At 52.0% G+C, this 14,625-nt stretch overlaps 1 protein-coding gene across 1 annotated transcript; it reads right to left on the reverse strand.

Annotated features, from left to right (window-relative positions):
• Positions 1–1,076: 1,076 nt before the first annotated feature.
• Positions 1,077–14,625, reverse strand: UNC119B (unc-119 lipid binding chaperone B). Its single transcript, XM_079763179.1, has 5 exons — positions 14,378–14,625; positions 10,579–10,692; positions 7,526–7,637; positions 7,233–7,405; positions 1,077–5,533 (listed from the first exon to the last, which is right to left on the reverse strand). Exons 1-5 carry the CDS (start codon positions 14,619–14,621, stop codon positions 5,421–5,423), a joined length of 756 nt encoding a protein of 251 aa, XP_079619305.1. The 5' UTR covers positions 14,622–14,625; the 3' UTR covers positions 1,077–5,420.

Raw genomic sequence — 14,625 nt, forward strand, 5'->3', positions numbered from 1 at the left:
TGGATTTACATATCAAAGCCCGCTCCCCGACACCTGGACAAAGGTGAAAGTCAGTACTGATAACATGTCCGCCTTTTGGGGGAAGCATGTTCCCAGGGCGTGGCTCTGCCTATCACAGTTCAGCTGATAACAATTAAAGAAATGCCCATGTGCCTTCCCAGGCGCTGTCTACAGAAGCCAGTTACCTTTGCCTTTCTCTCTCCTAAGCTCCCAGGACCAAATGCAGGACTGCCTTTGGCAAATGCTCTGAGTTCTTCCTCACCTTCCCATTCACCCCTCCCCCCCACCTCCCGCCACTAGCCCTGTGTGGAGGAAAAGAGGGAACGCAGAGGAGGAATAAGTGAGTGCTGTTTGTGGACAGAGGCCAATGATTGCTTCAGGTGTCCCAGACCATCTAAACCAGACTTAAAAAAATTTTTCTTTTAAATTTATTTCAGAGAAAAGGGAGAGGGAGAGATAGAAACATCAATGATGAGAGAGAATCATTGATTGGCTGCCTCCTGCACACCCCACACTGGGGGGCTGGGCCTGCAACCTGGGCACATGCCCTGATTGGGAATCGAACTGTGACCTCCTGGTTCATACATCCATGCTCAACCACTGAGTCACACTGGCCAGGCTAAACCAGACTTATTTTAAAATTGACTCATTTGTGACCTTAAACATGGATATACATTTTATATTAAACGTGTACAGTTTTTCCAACGGAGACAGAAATCGAACAATGGTTGCAAGGGGCTGGAGTGGAAGGAGAGAGCTGGCCACGAACACCAGAAACTTGAGGGAACTTTTTGGGGTGATGGGAATGCCCTGTATCATGATTGTATCAAACTGTACTCTTAAATGAGGTGAATTTTACTATAGTTAAAGCACACCTTAACTTTTAAATATGTATATAAATTTTTACTTCTTAAAGGCCCCCAACAAAATAAAGCAAAAATATCCAACCTAAAGCCCAACACGGTTCCCCAATCACCCTAGAAACCAGCTATGCTCAAACTGTTTACAGAAAGGCCACCCCACCCCATACCTGCTCCCGCCAGCAACACAAGGAGCGCAGCCAGGAGACAAGAGGGTACATAAACTGTGAAAATCTTTATTTCTGTCTCTTGTGGCAAAATAACACTTTATACAAATTAGTCACCTAGTTTACTTTGGACACAAAGACAATAAAAACTGGAATGGGGGAGATGTGCCAGCCCCTCCCCCAGGAGGCCGTTGCCACCGGCCAACCCCTGCTCCGCTGTAATCATGTGCGCCCGAAAGGCGGTGATCACACACGCCGTGTGGAGGAGACGCAGCGGGACTCCCGGAAGGAATGTGCTGGAGAACACACATCGAGGACACTGGGCCACAGCGAGGAGGAGCTGAGGCTCGCCCTCCCCCGTCTCCCCCGGCCCTTCCCCTCCTAAGCTCCAAGGGCCCTCTGCCTCTGTAACTTGTTTCCTGAGCCCACACAGTCCAGCTGGCTCACTTCTACTTTCTCTTGGAATTTGAAAAAAAAAAAATTTTTTTTGACATGAAGTATGACTCCCCCGGCACTGCATCGTGGGGAGGAACTTCGGTAGTTACGTGACACATGAAACCAAACACTTCATCTACTTCTACCTGGGCCAAGTGGCCATTCTTCTGTTCAAATCTGGTTAAAAGCATGGACTGTCCCCCACACCCAGTGATCCATCCAAAAATAAGGATTGCAGCCTAAATTCCAAATTCCAGAGACTGAAGATCTTCAGCCTTGCCTAAAGGAACACCTTGATCTTGAACCTTTATTGTGATGTTTCAAACAGGGCATTCTCTGTACTCATTTGTTGTGGTTTTAAAACAATTTGCAAAACAGAAAAAAAACAAAACTGGAATGAGGATCTCAAGTGAAGGTAAGAAGAGGAAGGACACATCAGGTCACTGATGTTGCTTATATTCTGTGAAAAACAGATTTAGCGGGGAAAGCAGACTTTCCAACGTCAATGACTTTACATGACCCTTGTAAATCAGGTAAGCCCACCTCCGCCAGACCCTGCGGCGAAGACGGCCCGTTACATGGAATGTAACGTGATGGCGCCGCAGCACCGTGTCAGGAATCCTCACGCACTGGCACGGCGTCTGCGCTGTGATTTCTAGCACAGACAGTCCCCAGACCCACCCCTCTGGTGGCCACCAGAAGGGTCCTTTCCAGAGGAAAGAGAGTACCCTGGGAGCCCACCAGCTGGCAGGACACACTAAGGCAGGACTCACCTTGTTCGTACATTAGACACAGCCTAGTATGTCCTCTCACAAATGAGTTCCACTTTCAACTGAAAAAACAGGTTGAAGATTCCCCAGTCCCTGCCATTTCAAGGATCGCCAGTCTATGGTTAGACCCAACATTCCAAAGTCCTGCCCTTATTTGGGAATCAGATGCCCAAAGACGATGGTGTCTTCAGGAAGTCCGACGGCCCCTGAAAACGGCCTTCTCTGCAAGGTAACTGAGCTAACTCCTAAGAAGAGGGCAGCCAGAACCAGTTCCTCTTGAGCACAGACTAAAACAAAGCAGGGTCTTCTTTGGAGAAGCTAGAAGCGCATCTTAGCCCAAAGGCTTCAGGGGAAAGAGAGGCTCTCTCCCGGAGATTCCAGGCAGAGGGACAAGAGCAAGACAGGAGGGGAGCAGGCCCCGGCACCAGGCGGGCCGCCAGCCCCCCCCCCCCCCCCCCCCGGGAGGTGCTCCCTCCAGGAGCGGTCCCTCCATTGCCAGCTCTGAAGAGAGAGCACGCAGGGGCTTTTTGTTGTTGTTAATTCCTCTCCGAAGGATATTCCCCCCATTGATTTTAGAGAGTGTGGAAGGGACGGGGGGAGACACAGAGAGAAATACCGATGTGAGAGAGACTAATCAATTGGTTGCCTCCTGCACACGCCCTGAGACCAGGGCTGGGCTGGGGATCAAGCCTGCCACCGAGGTACATGCCCTGGACTGGAACTGAATCCGGGACCCTTCAGTCCTCGAGCCAACGCTCTACCCACTGAGCCTACCAGCCAGGCTGCAGGGCTTTTTTCCTCCCATCGTATTACCCACAGATAACGGCATCAACAGTCCAGGTTTCTCACTAGCGTTGGCCTCCAGCCCTGATTCAGCTTTTGACTGGTTCAGATACTTTCAGAGAAAGTATGACTTCCAATTCTCTGCCCAATTCAGGAACAAAAACTTGAACTTCAAACTCACCCTGGTTAACACCCGGAGTGGTGATGCTTCTCAAGATTCCCTGAGCAGGGGACCCAAGAAACCAGTCTCAGGTACAGAGCACCAGACTCCGGGCACGGAGGACGGCCAACCCTGTCCTACTGGGCAGGGTGAGCGCTTGGCCTCAAAGTGGTCTCCGGGGAGACTAAGGCAAGCTAGTGGGGAAGAGGACGCCGCGCTTCAAGCCTGAGTGCCCGCCCCTCTGCCCTGCTGGCCCCCCTCCTCGCAAAGCTAACACCGCGGCCAAGAGCCCATCGTATACAAGACCCAGCCTGCCCTGGGACACGTTTCCAAGGCACCCTCTACTGAGCAGAGCTCTGGGCACTCCAGAAACCACCTCCTGACGCAAACGAAACATCGAACGGTAGGAACCCTCCTGATCGGGGGTCGTCACAGACGGGGCTTCTGAAGCTCGACAGGCACGAGGTGCTAGCGGAGCCACGATGAGGGCAAGAGGCAGGGCTGCTGTCCGCGGCGGGCGGATGGGGGAGCCAGGGCGCGGCAGCCCCCCCAGCAGCGTGTGGGCAGAGCCCACGTAAGGCACCTGGTTTGTATCCGCTCCAGTGCTGAGACTTCCCGGTCTGCAGGGTGCTGGACCTCCCTTCCCTCATTGGTCGGACCCGGTGCTGGCACACAGGGCTAGCCCAGGGCTTTCCCGGTAAGAAAGCGTCAGCATCTGGCACAGCCCGGACTCTGGCCTGCTACACAGCACCACGCCGAGGCTCAAGGCCACTCACACTCTAGAATCCAAACGGAGCCACGCCGGTCCATGAGCGCACAGGGGCTGCTGTGGCCCACGCGGCCCTTCCTTCCCTGGCCTCGGCCTTCCTCCCCAGCGCTTCGGGAAACAGCTCTCCTGTCAGTCACTGGGCCAGTGACAGTGACTGTTACCGCATCCCTGGGCCCTCCCTACAGCGCCTGCCCATCAGTGCTAAAGCCTGGTCTTAACGCACCTAACGTCACCCACAGCCAGACAACCACAGGGGGCGAAGGAGGTGAGTCCATCCAATCAAGGCCTGAGGATCGAAGTAGCAGGATGTGCAAGGAAGCTTTTCTGAGAACACAGCCCCTGGCACAGGCGAAACAGGCGGAGAGGCCTCACACCCAAAAAGATCCCAAGGACCAGATAGGCATTCCTTAGGTGTGACCTGCCCGGATGGTTCCGGAAACAACTGCAGCAGCGAGGCAGACAGAAAAACCTTAAGTAAGAAGACCGCAGAGTTTCAGAGGCAAATCCCCATCCAAAGCCAGTCCTCCGGGCCATGCTGAGCAGGAATCCAAAGCGGCCTTTAGCGGCTGCTGGTCAGCGACTGCACCAGCCTCAGCGTGAGCCAGGGGAGCCCCCGAGCCTGAGCTGTGCTGTCAGAGTCTAACCGCACGTCACCACTGACGTTCCCTACGACCTCCCAAAGAGCCTGGAGAAAACAACACACAATGAGGCCTGCTCTGCCGCGAGAGAGGACTTCCAAAGCGAAACCGCCACGTTCCGTGTCAGAAGGCACTCGGGTCAGGAGCCAGCAGCAGGGCAAGCTCCTCTCCCTCCAGAATGAGGGCAGAGGGCACTGCCAGCGGACGGCCTGGGACCGTGCGGTCAGACCGGTAAGCAGGCCTCTCCACACAGCGGGCCTGGCGGTGTGGCGGCCTTACCAGCCCTCGAGCCTCACCTCTTGGCGCCATTCCTCCCCTCCACCCCCTTTCAAGTTTCTTTCCATTTGGTTTATAACTGCATAGGCTGAGGTCAGACTGTGCCGATGGCAACCCCAGCAATAGGAGAAGATGCCGGAAGAGGCTGACCTCGGCTTCTCACAGCACCCAGTACCTGCAGAAGGCTCGAACCTGCAGGGCGGCAGAGCCTCCTCGCCCGGGCACAGCCCTGCCAGAGACCCAGGCTCGTCAGGACAACCACTAGGCAGCTATGACTACATGAAAATAATCTTTCTTTTTTAATCTGGACTTGAGGAACCTCATCCTAATCTTTACTATATAGTACCTCTGACCTAAAGGGCAGGGGGAAAGAGGGAAGAGAAAATACTGGGGAAGGAAACACGGCACTGCTTGGCACCTCTCTCGAAGCACCGGAAACTGCCCCCCAGCCGTGGCTTCCTGGGGCCAGGTCCCAGGTGCGTGACATCCAGCAGCTTTAACCACTTCCAGGTGCCAGGACCATGGCGGCAGCAAAGCACTCCCCTGTCCTGTCCCACGGCGGTTACTGGCCTCCGTTATAGGCATAGTCAGCCTTGTTGTGCATTATCAGCTTGTTGTCAACAAAGTAGAAGCTGTCAGAACGGGTCTCGTAGGGATTTTCAATCATCAGACGAACTGCAAGTGAGGGAAAGCAAAAAAGACTTAATGTGTGAGTCTGCCCATGAGCTAGGTGACAAAAAACTTCGCATCCCCGCTACAATGCATAAGCTGGTCCTTCCGGAAAATATGAGTGCACTCTCCCAGAATAATGAGGTCAGAACAGGGGAGCCAGCCCTTGAGAGGGGGAGAACTGGGGCCCACAGAGGCCTCAAAACGGAACCTGAGACCCACTGCACGTACAATGCACTCAACTCGCTGACCGGCCCTGCCTGGTCACCCAGCCTGATTCTGGGTCGGCGCCCAGAATGTGCCTACCCTCCTGCCAACATGGACCACAGCAACTTATTTACTCAGCGCCTTTCTGGTCCAGATACAAAAAGCTGTGCCTCCTGAGGCCACTGCCCACGGGCACCCCTGGCAATCAGAGAAACCCTAGGTGACGTGAGTGCAGGGGCACGGAGGGCAAGGAGCCCCCTCCAGAGACGGCTCGGTGTTAACCTGGAAATGATGCAGCCAAAGGTCTGTCTGTCCTGGGATCCAGACCTCAACCTTGTTTGTTCAGGCAGCGGCCCAGACCTCCCATGCTGGAGGTAGCTGTCACACAGTCACTCCTCTGGCCAGCCTGGAGGTAACGGCTGCAGCTATTCTGAGTCTTCGGGAGGAAATGTGCTAAACAGGTGACACTGACTGGGTGAGTTTCTTTGGACCCACCCGACCTAAGTTCCTTGGCTTGTATGCAGAATGCTGGCCTCCACACTTCCCGCTTACTGACTCAAGAGGAAAGGTTATGGTAAAAACTCGAAATGCTACACATAAGCTCTTCTTACAAGTACCTATGGATTCCAGCCCATCGGAGGGAGCAGGGATCGAACCAGGATCAGAGGCTGTCCTCGACCCCCGCTCACATCCCAGCAGTCCTCCTCCTCCCCGGGAACAGCACTGCCACACGAGTCACGAGCACCTGGCTGTCAGAATATGACCATTTTAAGCGCCTTCAGATTCTGAGAAAACTCGTCAGTGTAAGTAGATCCTTCCCCACAAGCCAACTAAATTCCACTATTCACAGGACCCCACGCACACCCTCATTGTTGCAGGGCAATTTTCTCTACTTTCTAACAGAGGATGCGAACCTGCAAGGTAGACCAAAGTCACAGAAACGGAAAAGGCCTGTTCTTCCCCTCGGAAGGCCACCTCTTCCCTTGCCTCGGCCCCTCTCTCTGGGGCCTTCCCCAGTTCCTCCTCCACTCAACTTCAGGATTTCTCTTCTGAAGACACTGCTTCCGCCTCGTCACTCCTGCTCCCAAACCTGAAACCTGTGACAGCTCCCCTTCTCCTCTGGCTCCATTTTAACGGTTTATCTAGTCAATCTTCTACTTGCAGAGACTGAGCTAGAGGAGGTCCTGAGACCTGTGGTTCTATTCAGCCCCAGGCTCCGGATTGTCATGGGCCTCCTCTTACCTCCCTCTCCCACAGCAGGGGTGGGGAAGGGGCGGCCTGTGTTATGAAACCTCCCAAGCTCCCAAGCGGGCAGTGTCCGAGTTTGAAACATGAGATAGGAGCCGCAGGAAATGAGAAGCCTGAGGTCAAATGAGTAGAGATGGCTGCATCCTGTCACTATTTCCCTCCTCTGCAAATGCGGGCACTGGACCAGATGGCTCTCAGGGCTGTTCCTTCTGGCCCCAAACCTAGAATGCTGTACAAGTTGGGTACGTACTGACATCCTCCGAAAGCTGGGGAAACTCGTAGATGTGTTCACAAGTGTTCCTGCTGCTGGGGATGCAGAAGCCGAAATCAAAGTCAAAGTTTTTCAGCAAGCACTCCCGGAAATAGTGCCGTTCGATCATCCGGAAGTTTGACACAGGTTTGTCTCCCACGGTGAACTCCACCCTGCAAAACAAACCTGTGAGCCCTCGTCTGCCCCCTCCCTCCTCTAAAGCCAACCCAACCGAGACCACTCTTCTCTGTAAACAAGCAGAACGCCCTCCCTCCGGAAATGCTGGTACTCACGTAGCCCCGACTGTCCGCAGGCGGAGAAATGCTGGTGTGAACTGATAGCGGACAAAGCGTCCTGCACTGATATCCGCATCTCCACCTGCCTCCTCCTCCTCCTCCTCTTGGTCTGAAAGCGGACACAGAATCTTGAGCGCATCATCTCAGCACCACCGGTCCAAACAGCACAACCAACAGTACCAACGCCAGCAGCAGGATGGCCGATCCTTACTGCGCACCTGGCACGTGCCAGTCCTGGGCTGAAGGCTGCTGAGCGTCCTCACACAGCCCTGTGAGGAGTTACCATTACCATCAGAAGCTCAGGCTCAGAGAGGTGAGTAACATGTCCAAAGCCCCACCAAACAGTCAATGAGGACGCAGGGTTTGAATCCAGGTCCGTCTGACTGAAGGCCTGTTGACCAAGTTGATGTGCCAGCCACTAACCAAAAGAATGAGGTTGCAAAAGTTGAAACTAGTCAAAAGGTTCCTTCAGAGAACACAAAAATTTCTGACAGGCAGCAAAGACAAACTCCTGGAAGGATTCTATTGATTCAGTGGAAGCCACTGGCCTACAGCCTTGGAATACTGTCCTTCCTGGGACTGATCCTATTCCAGGCCCAACACCCACCACCTGGGAAAGGGAGAAGCAGACGGGCAGTGAACCAATGTGTGGGACCTCAATGAGGTAATGATGCTCTCTGGTCTAGCCCATTTCTGAACCCAGGAAATGGGAGATTTGTAAAATGAATCAGAAAGCCACCCGAATGTGAACAAAGAGATAGTTCCCTCTAGCAGTGGTTCTCAACCTTCCTAATGCCGCGACCCTTTAACACAGTTCCTCATGTTGTGGTGACCCCCCAACCATAAAATTATTTTCGTTGCTACTTCATAACTTAATTTTGCTACTGTTCATGAATCGTAATGTAAATATCTGTGTTTTCCGATGGTCGCGACCCACAGGTTGAGAACCGCTGCTGTAGAGCCTAAGACCATCGGAAAACACAGATATTTACATTACGATTCATAACAGTAGCAAAATTACAGTTATGAAGTAGCAACGAAAATAATTTTATGGTTGGGGGGTCACCACAACGTGAGGAACTGTATTAAAGGGTCGCGGCATTAGAAAGGTTGAGAACCACTGCTCTAGTGCCACCCAGTGTTCAGCAAGGATATTTTCTCTAGGTCTAGGCTGAACATGGGTGCAACATTAGAGAAGTCTTGTAGCATCAAACACCTCTGGCTGTGACAAGCCCAAGAGCAATTGGGCAACCAGTGTGAGTAGAGTTCGTACTCAAAGACTCTAGAGCCCTGGCTCTCACCATATGATTCAAAGAGAGTCAGACCAGCCTTGGCCAGCATGCTCAGTGGTTAGAGCGAATGGCCCCCACACTGAAAAGTCTCCGGTTCAATTCCTGGTCAAGAGCATGTACCTGGGTTGCAGGTTCCCTGCCTCAGTCAGGAAGGTGTGGGAGGCAACCAATTGATGTGGCTCTCTCATATCAATGTTTCTCTCTCTCCTCCACTCACACACTCTCTATCTCTCGCCCTCCCGCCTTCCCTTCCACTCTCTAGAATCAATGGAAAAAATATCCTTGGGTGAGGATTAACAGAAAAACAAAAAAACAACAATCAGACCAAATCTTCTCAGGGATTCCAACTCATCAGAATAAGTGCCGCTGGAGGGAACTGCCTCAGGGTGAGCTGGTCTAAGTCAATCAAGATCCTTAAAGGTAGAGACTGGAGAGGGTGAAAAGCAAAGTACATCTGCAGTATCTGCTGCTGACAATCCTGAGAACGCTCAGTTTTGCACTGCAATGACTACTCGGAGCCCAGTCTAGTTCAAATCCGCACACGTGAGTAGTCCCAGGATCCCTGAAACATCCTCAGTATAAGGCATGTGGCTAAGGGATGTGAACTCCCAGCCCAGGAAACTAGCCCGCCCTGGCCCTCCCAAACAAGCTTAGCACCCACAAGCTTGAGCCTTCAGGTGCCTGATCAGTACCAGACTATGGCAGCAGAAAAAATACTGGGTGGGTGCTGGGGGTGGGAGTGCCAGGGAGAGGTCAATGGGGGAAAACGGAGACATAGTAATAGTTTAAACAATAAAGAATTAAAGGGAAAAAAAATGAAAAGAGCCAACAAAAAAATACTGGGAGGGGTGAGGAGACCAGGACTCTAATCTTGACTATGCTACTAACCCGAGATGGACTTTCTCAGGAAAGTCTTTGGACTTAACAAATTTACAGGCCCTTTCTGAGTAGCAAGCCAGATGAGAAAAGCTTTGCAGAAAGACTATACAGACCACGCTGATCCTCTGAAGGGTGATCTGTGCTGGTGTTCTAACAACCAACTCCAGGGGGTGCTAAATCTCCAGTGTTGTGCTCCAAAGACAGTGTGGTCCCCCAGCCAGAAATGAATCACCCTGGAACTGTATCACAGCACAGGAAGCTCTATTCAAAGCTAATGTAAAGAACCCCAAGGAGATGAGTTCATAGGCCTGGGCTTTCTGCTCATCCAGAAAATGGTGGAGACTGAAATCCAAACTAGGACTTACTGGGAAATATGAGACACTGTTTAAAGAAAAGAGAGTGAGAAGCCAGGTGAACTGCCTCATGACTAGGTCTGGACTAGAATCATCAGTATCACCCTTCTAGAGTGTCCCTAAGACTCAAGGCTCAAGTGAGCTTTTCTCATTAGAGTTCAATTTCAAGGATTCCTTTCCTAAGGGGAGGCAATGTGGTAAGATGAAAGAGCGTAACACTTTAGAAAAGTCACTTGGAAATTCTGGGCCTCGGTTTCCTTATTTGTAAAACGGGAACAATAACTCCTCCCAGCGGTGTGAGGATCACAGGAGCTGGGATAAACAGACAGCGAACGCAGTAACCAGCACCAGCACGGCCTCTCCACTCAGCGTCACACCAGCATGCCCCGCAGGCCCAGCTTCGGGAGGAGGTCACGGAAGTGGGACACGCTGGAGTCCGAGACACAGGATGCAAAGGCCACCACAACTCAAACTCCAAAAGCCTCTGCTCCAACTATCAAGCGACCTTTGCCACACAGCGGCTTACCTGAAACACAGGGCTTAGCGATCTCAAACAGCACTGTCCCTGTCTCCAAATCTCGAATTTTGAAGCGGGTGAAATCAATACTGTAGATGTTGTCTTCGGGTTTACATAAATAATCTGGAAGTGAGAGAGACCATGCCATTAAGTAAGTCTCCAAAACTAGCATGCATGTCTCAAGTTTTGAGGCAAACTCAAGTTTTTTCTTACACAGTTCGCTTAAAACATACACAAAAACTTATAAGCAAAAGCTGTGGGTGGAGAGAACTGGGGAACCCAAGGGGGAAAAAAAGACCATGGACTTGGTGTGGATGAAAGATTACTATAACATTTTTAGAAACAGGAATAAAAGATTTCTTTGTAAACACCTCAGAAATGGCCTCCAAACTGTTTCTTTTTTCTTTGGCTGACAGAACTTTTATTTTTTTTTACTAATTATTTATTTATTTATTTAAATTAAGATATGTGTACATATCTTACCATTGCCCCCCCCACCCTACACCCATACTTGCCCTCACTCCCCAGAGTTTTGCATCCATTGGTTATGCTTATATGCATGCATACAAGTCCTTTGGTTGATCTCTTATCTCCCCCACCTCTCCCTAACCTTCCTGCTGTAATCTGACTGTCTGTTTGATGCTTTACTGTCTCTGTATCTATCTTTTTGTTCATCAGTTTATAATGTTCTTTACTATCCATAAATGAGTGAGATCATGTGGTATTTTTCTTTCATTGACTGGCTTATTTCAATTAGCATAATGTTCTCCAAACTGTTTCTTCATGATCAACTTGGATGCCCCAAAAGGGAAGAATTTTTGTTTTAATTTTTCCATTGATTTTTTTTTTAAGAGAGTGGAAGGGAGGGAAAGAGGGAGAGAGAAACATCGATGTGAAAGAGACACATCAATTGGTTGCCTCTCGCATACTCCCCGACTGGGGCCCTAATCCAACCTGCAACCCAGGTACACCATGCTCCTGACAGGGATTCGAACCTGTGACCCTTTGGTGTACCGGGTGACACCAACTACTGAGAACACTGGTCAGGGCGGGCAGAATTTTTTTTAAACTTCATTTTAAAACACTTATGGCTAACATTCTTATGCTTATTTACCAAAGTATCACAAAGCAGAGACCAGCAAATTTTTCCTTCAAGGGCCAGATCACGAATGATTTAGGCTTTGCAGCCATTCAGTCTCTGTCACAACTACTCAACTCTCACTGGAGCGCAAAGCAGCAGCAGACACGAAAATGGACGAGCATGGCTGTGTTCTAACAAACTATTTATGGACAGATACATGAATTTGATATAACCATGTGTTGCAAGATAGTAATCCTCCCACCCCCAACTATTTCAAAATGGAAGAACCATTCTTAACTTGTGTGCTGCACAGGCAGCAGGACAGACTTGGTGGTGAGGGTTTAGGCCAAAGTGAAGAAGAGCCCACAACAACTGAGCAGCTAATCAAAATAGCACCTATTGATCATAGAAAATGTCACTGATTTCTTCCTTCGATAACTCCTCACAGCGTCTTCACAACTCCTTCTGTCACTTTATTTCATCTCCCCGGCGTGTGTTACTTGTTTCATGTTTTACCAGCTGGCTCTCCGATAAGATGGCAAACTCGAGAGCTACTGATTATTCTGTAACTCCTAAGAAGGCTGAGATTAGTTCTGCACTTTTAGCAGGTACTCAATAGCAGGTCCGTTGCTGAACGGAACAGACTTGAAGAGTAACAAGCGCTGGCCGGGCGGCTCAGCTGGCTGGAGCGTTGTCCTCCCCTGCACCGAAAGGTCGAGGGGTCAATTCCCAGGCAGGGCACATACCTAGGTTGTGAGTTTGGTCCCGTCAAGGTGCGCACAGGAGGCAACAGATCAATGTTCTCCCTCACATCAATATTTCTCTCTCTTTATTCTGTCCCTCTCTCTCAAATCAATGAAAATATATCCCCAGGCCCTAGCCGGTTTGGCTCGGTGATAGAGCGTCGGCCTGCTGACCGAAGGGTTCTGGGTTTGATTCCGGTCAAAGACATGTACTTTGGTTGCAGATTCCTCCCCACCCCGGCCCTGGTCGGGGCTCGTCCAGGAGGCAATCTGTCACATCGTTATTTTTCTCTGTCTTTCCCTTTCTCTTCCACTCTCTCTAAAAATCAGTGGAAAAATACCCTTGGGTGATGATATATATCAGGTGGATTTAAAAAAACCACAACAGGCCCTAGCTGGTTTGGCTCAGTGCATAGAGCATCGGCCTTTGGACTGAAGGGTCCCGTGCTCAATTCCAGTCAAGGGCACATGCCTGGGTTGCAGGCTCCATCCCCAGTAGGGGGTGTGCAGGAGGCAGGTGATCAATGATTGTCTCTCATCATTGATGTTTCTATCTCTCTCTCCCTTCCTCTCTGAAATCAATAAAAATATATTATAAATAAATAAAATAAACACAACAGTAACCAAATCCGGAGGTCACCGAGCTCTGACCCCTGGCTTTCTCCAGTAAGCTGCAGAGCACCAATCCCAAGCTCCTACACAGGACCTGAGTGCCCCCCAAGAATGCTGCTTTGGGCCAGGTATTAGAATGGCCTATTTCACCCCTGACATCAGGATAAAGCATGAGGTCAGAAAGACCAGTGATGAGCACTTCTGTGCCTTCAGATCCCAAATAAAACTGGGTCAGAACAGAAGCAGCTTTCTCACAAGGTTTCAAAGAATGTGAACAGACCTTCTAAGATACACTCAGGTACACAAAGGACAGTCCCAACTCAAACTGTGATGAAGAATGAGGACATCAAACTATCCAGAATCCAACGGAAACTTTTAGGAGATGGGAATTCCCTTTTATAGTCTGGACCAAGGCCCACCCACCCCCACCCCGACTCCCACCCCCACATCACCGGAGCTGCCGCTGCTCCCTGAGGTGCACCCGAGCAGCCCCAGGCTAAGTGAAGCAATTCAGCAGATAACACTGTCAGCCTGACCCATCAGGGAGAGCCGGGGTTGCTGGGGGAGGGGCGGGCAAGCTGGGCCTAACCAGGCGACTGTAAATTCTTGGGGAGGGGGGGGGGGGGGGGGGGGAGAAGAGCAAGAGAAAGGACGTCAAGTCAGGGCTTGGCTTGGCAGAAAAACGGAGGTTTGGGTTTGGCAATATATCTCTCCCCACCTCCCTTTTATCAATGAAAAGGTGCAGGATGGCATTTTATGCCAGAACCCTGCCATACTTCTTAATTCACTCGAACAAGTGTCCAAAGCAGGATTCACATTTCAGAGTTTGCACATAAACTGAAACTTTATTTTTTTTTAATGTGGCACTATTTTAAATTTGCATGAAATGCCACGGCCACGCGTTTGAAGAAGGCAGAGCCACCTGCACACAAAGGGGCGACGCTTGGACCAGCGGGGCAGGGGGCCAGGGCGGGCGGGAAGGGTGGAGGGAAGCGGGTAGGGTCAGGGCTGCAGGGGCGGCGACGGACGGACGGGTGAGGGGCTGGCTGAGCAGCATCACTGACGGCTGGGGGCTTCCAGGATGGGGGGCAGCGGCCCACGTACAGGGTCGGGAGCATCCGGTTAACGAAGGGGACCCCACCCAGCCAAGTCCAGCTGAGGAGGGAACGGCCCGGCCCGAGGGCCAGCGGGCACGGGGCAGCCCGGCGGGGCCGGGCTCGGGGAGGCAGTTAAGCGCCGGGGACCCCTTCCCGGCCACGTCGCGGGGACCGATGGAGCGCAGGCCCGGCCCGGCCGAGAGGGAGGGCGAGCGGGCTCCGCGGCAGGGCCCGCGTGTCGGCGCGAGGGGAGGGCGCGGCCGCCCGGCACTCACTCTCGGTGACCCGGCCGAGGCGCAGGACGTGCTCGGGCCGGATGGCGTCCAGGGCCAGCAGCTCCTGCTCCGTAACCGCTGCCCCGATGCCGTCGTCGGCCGCGTGGTGGGGCGCCTGCCGCCGCGCCTTGAGCCGGTTCAGGACGCCGCCGCCCGCCTTCTTCTTCTCCTCCTTGCCAGCCACCAGCCCACGGGGCCCGGCCGTCGAGCCCGCGCCCGCCGCTTTCGGGTTCGACCCGCTCATCGCT

Source organism: Cnephaeus nilssonii, assembly GCF_951640355.1.
Source record: "Cnephaeus nilssonii genome assembly, chromosome: 22".
NCBI lineage: Eukaryota > Metazoa > Chordata > Mammalia > Chiroptera > Vespertilionidae > Cnephaeus > Cnephaeus nilssonii.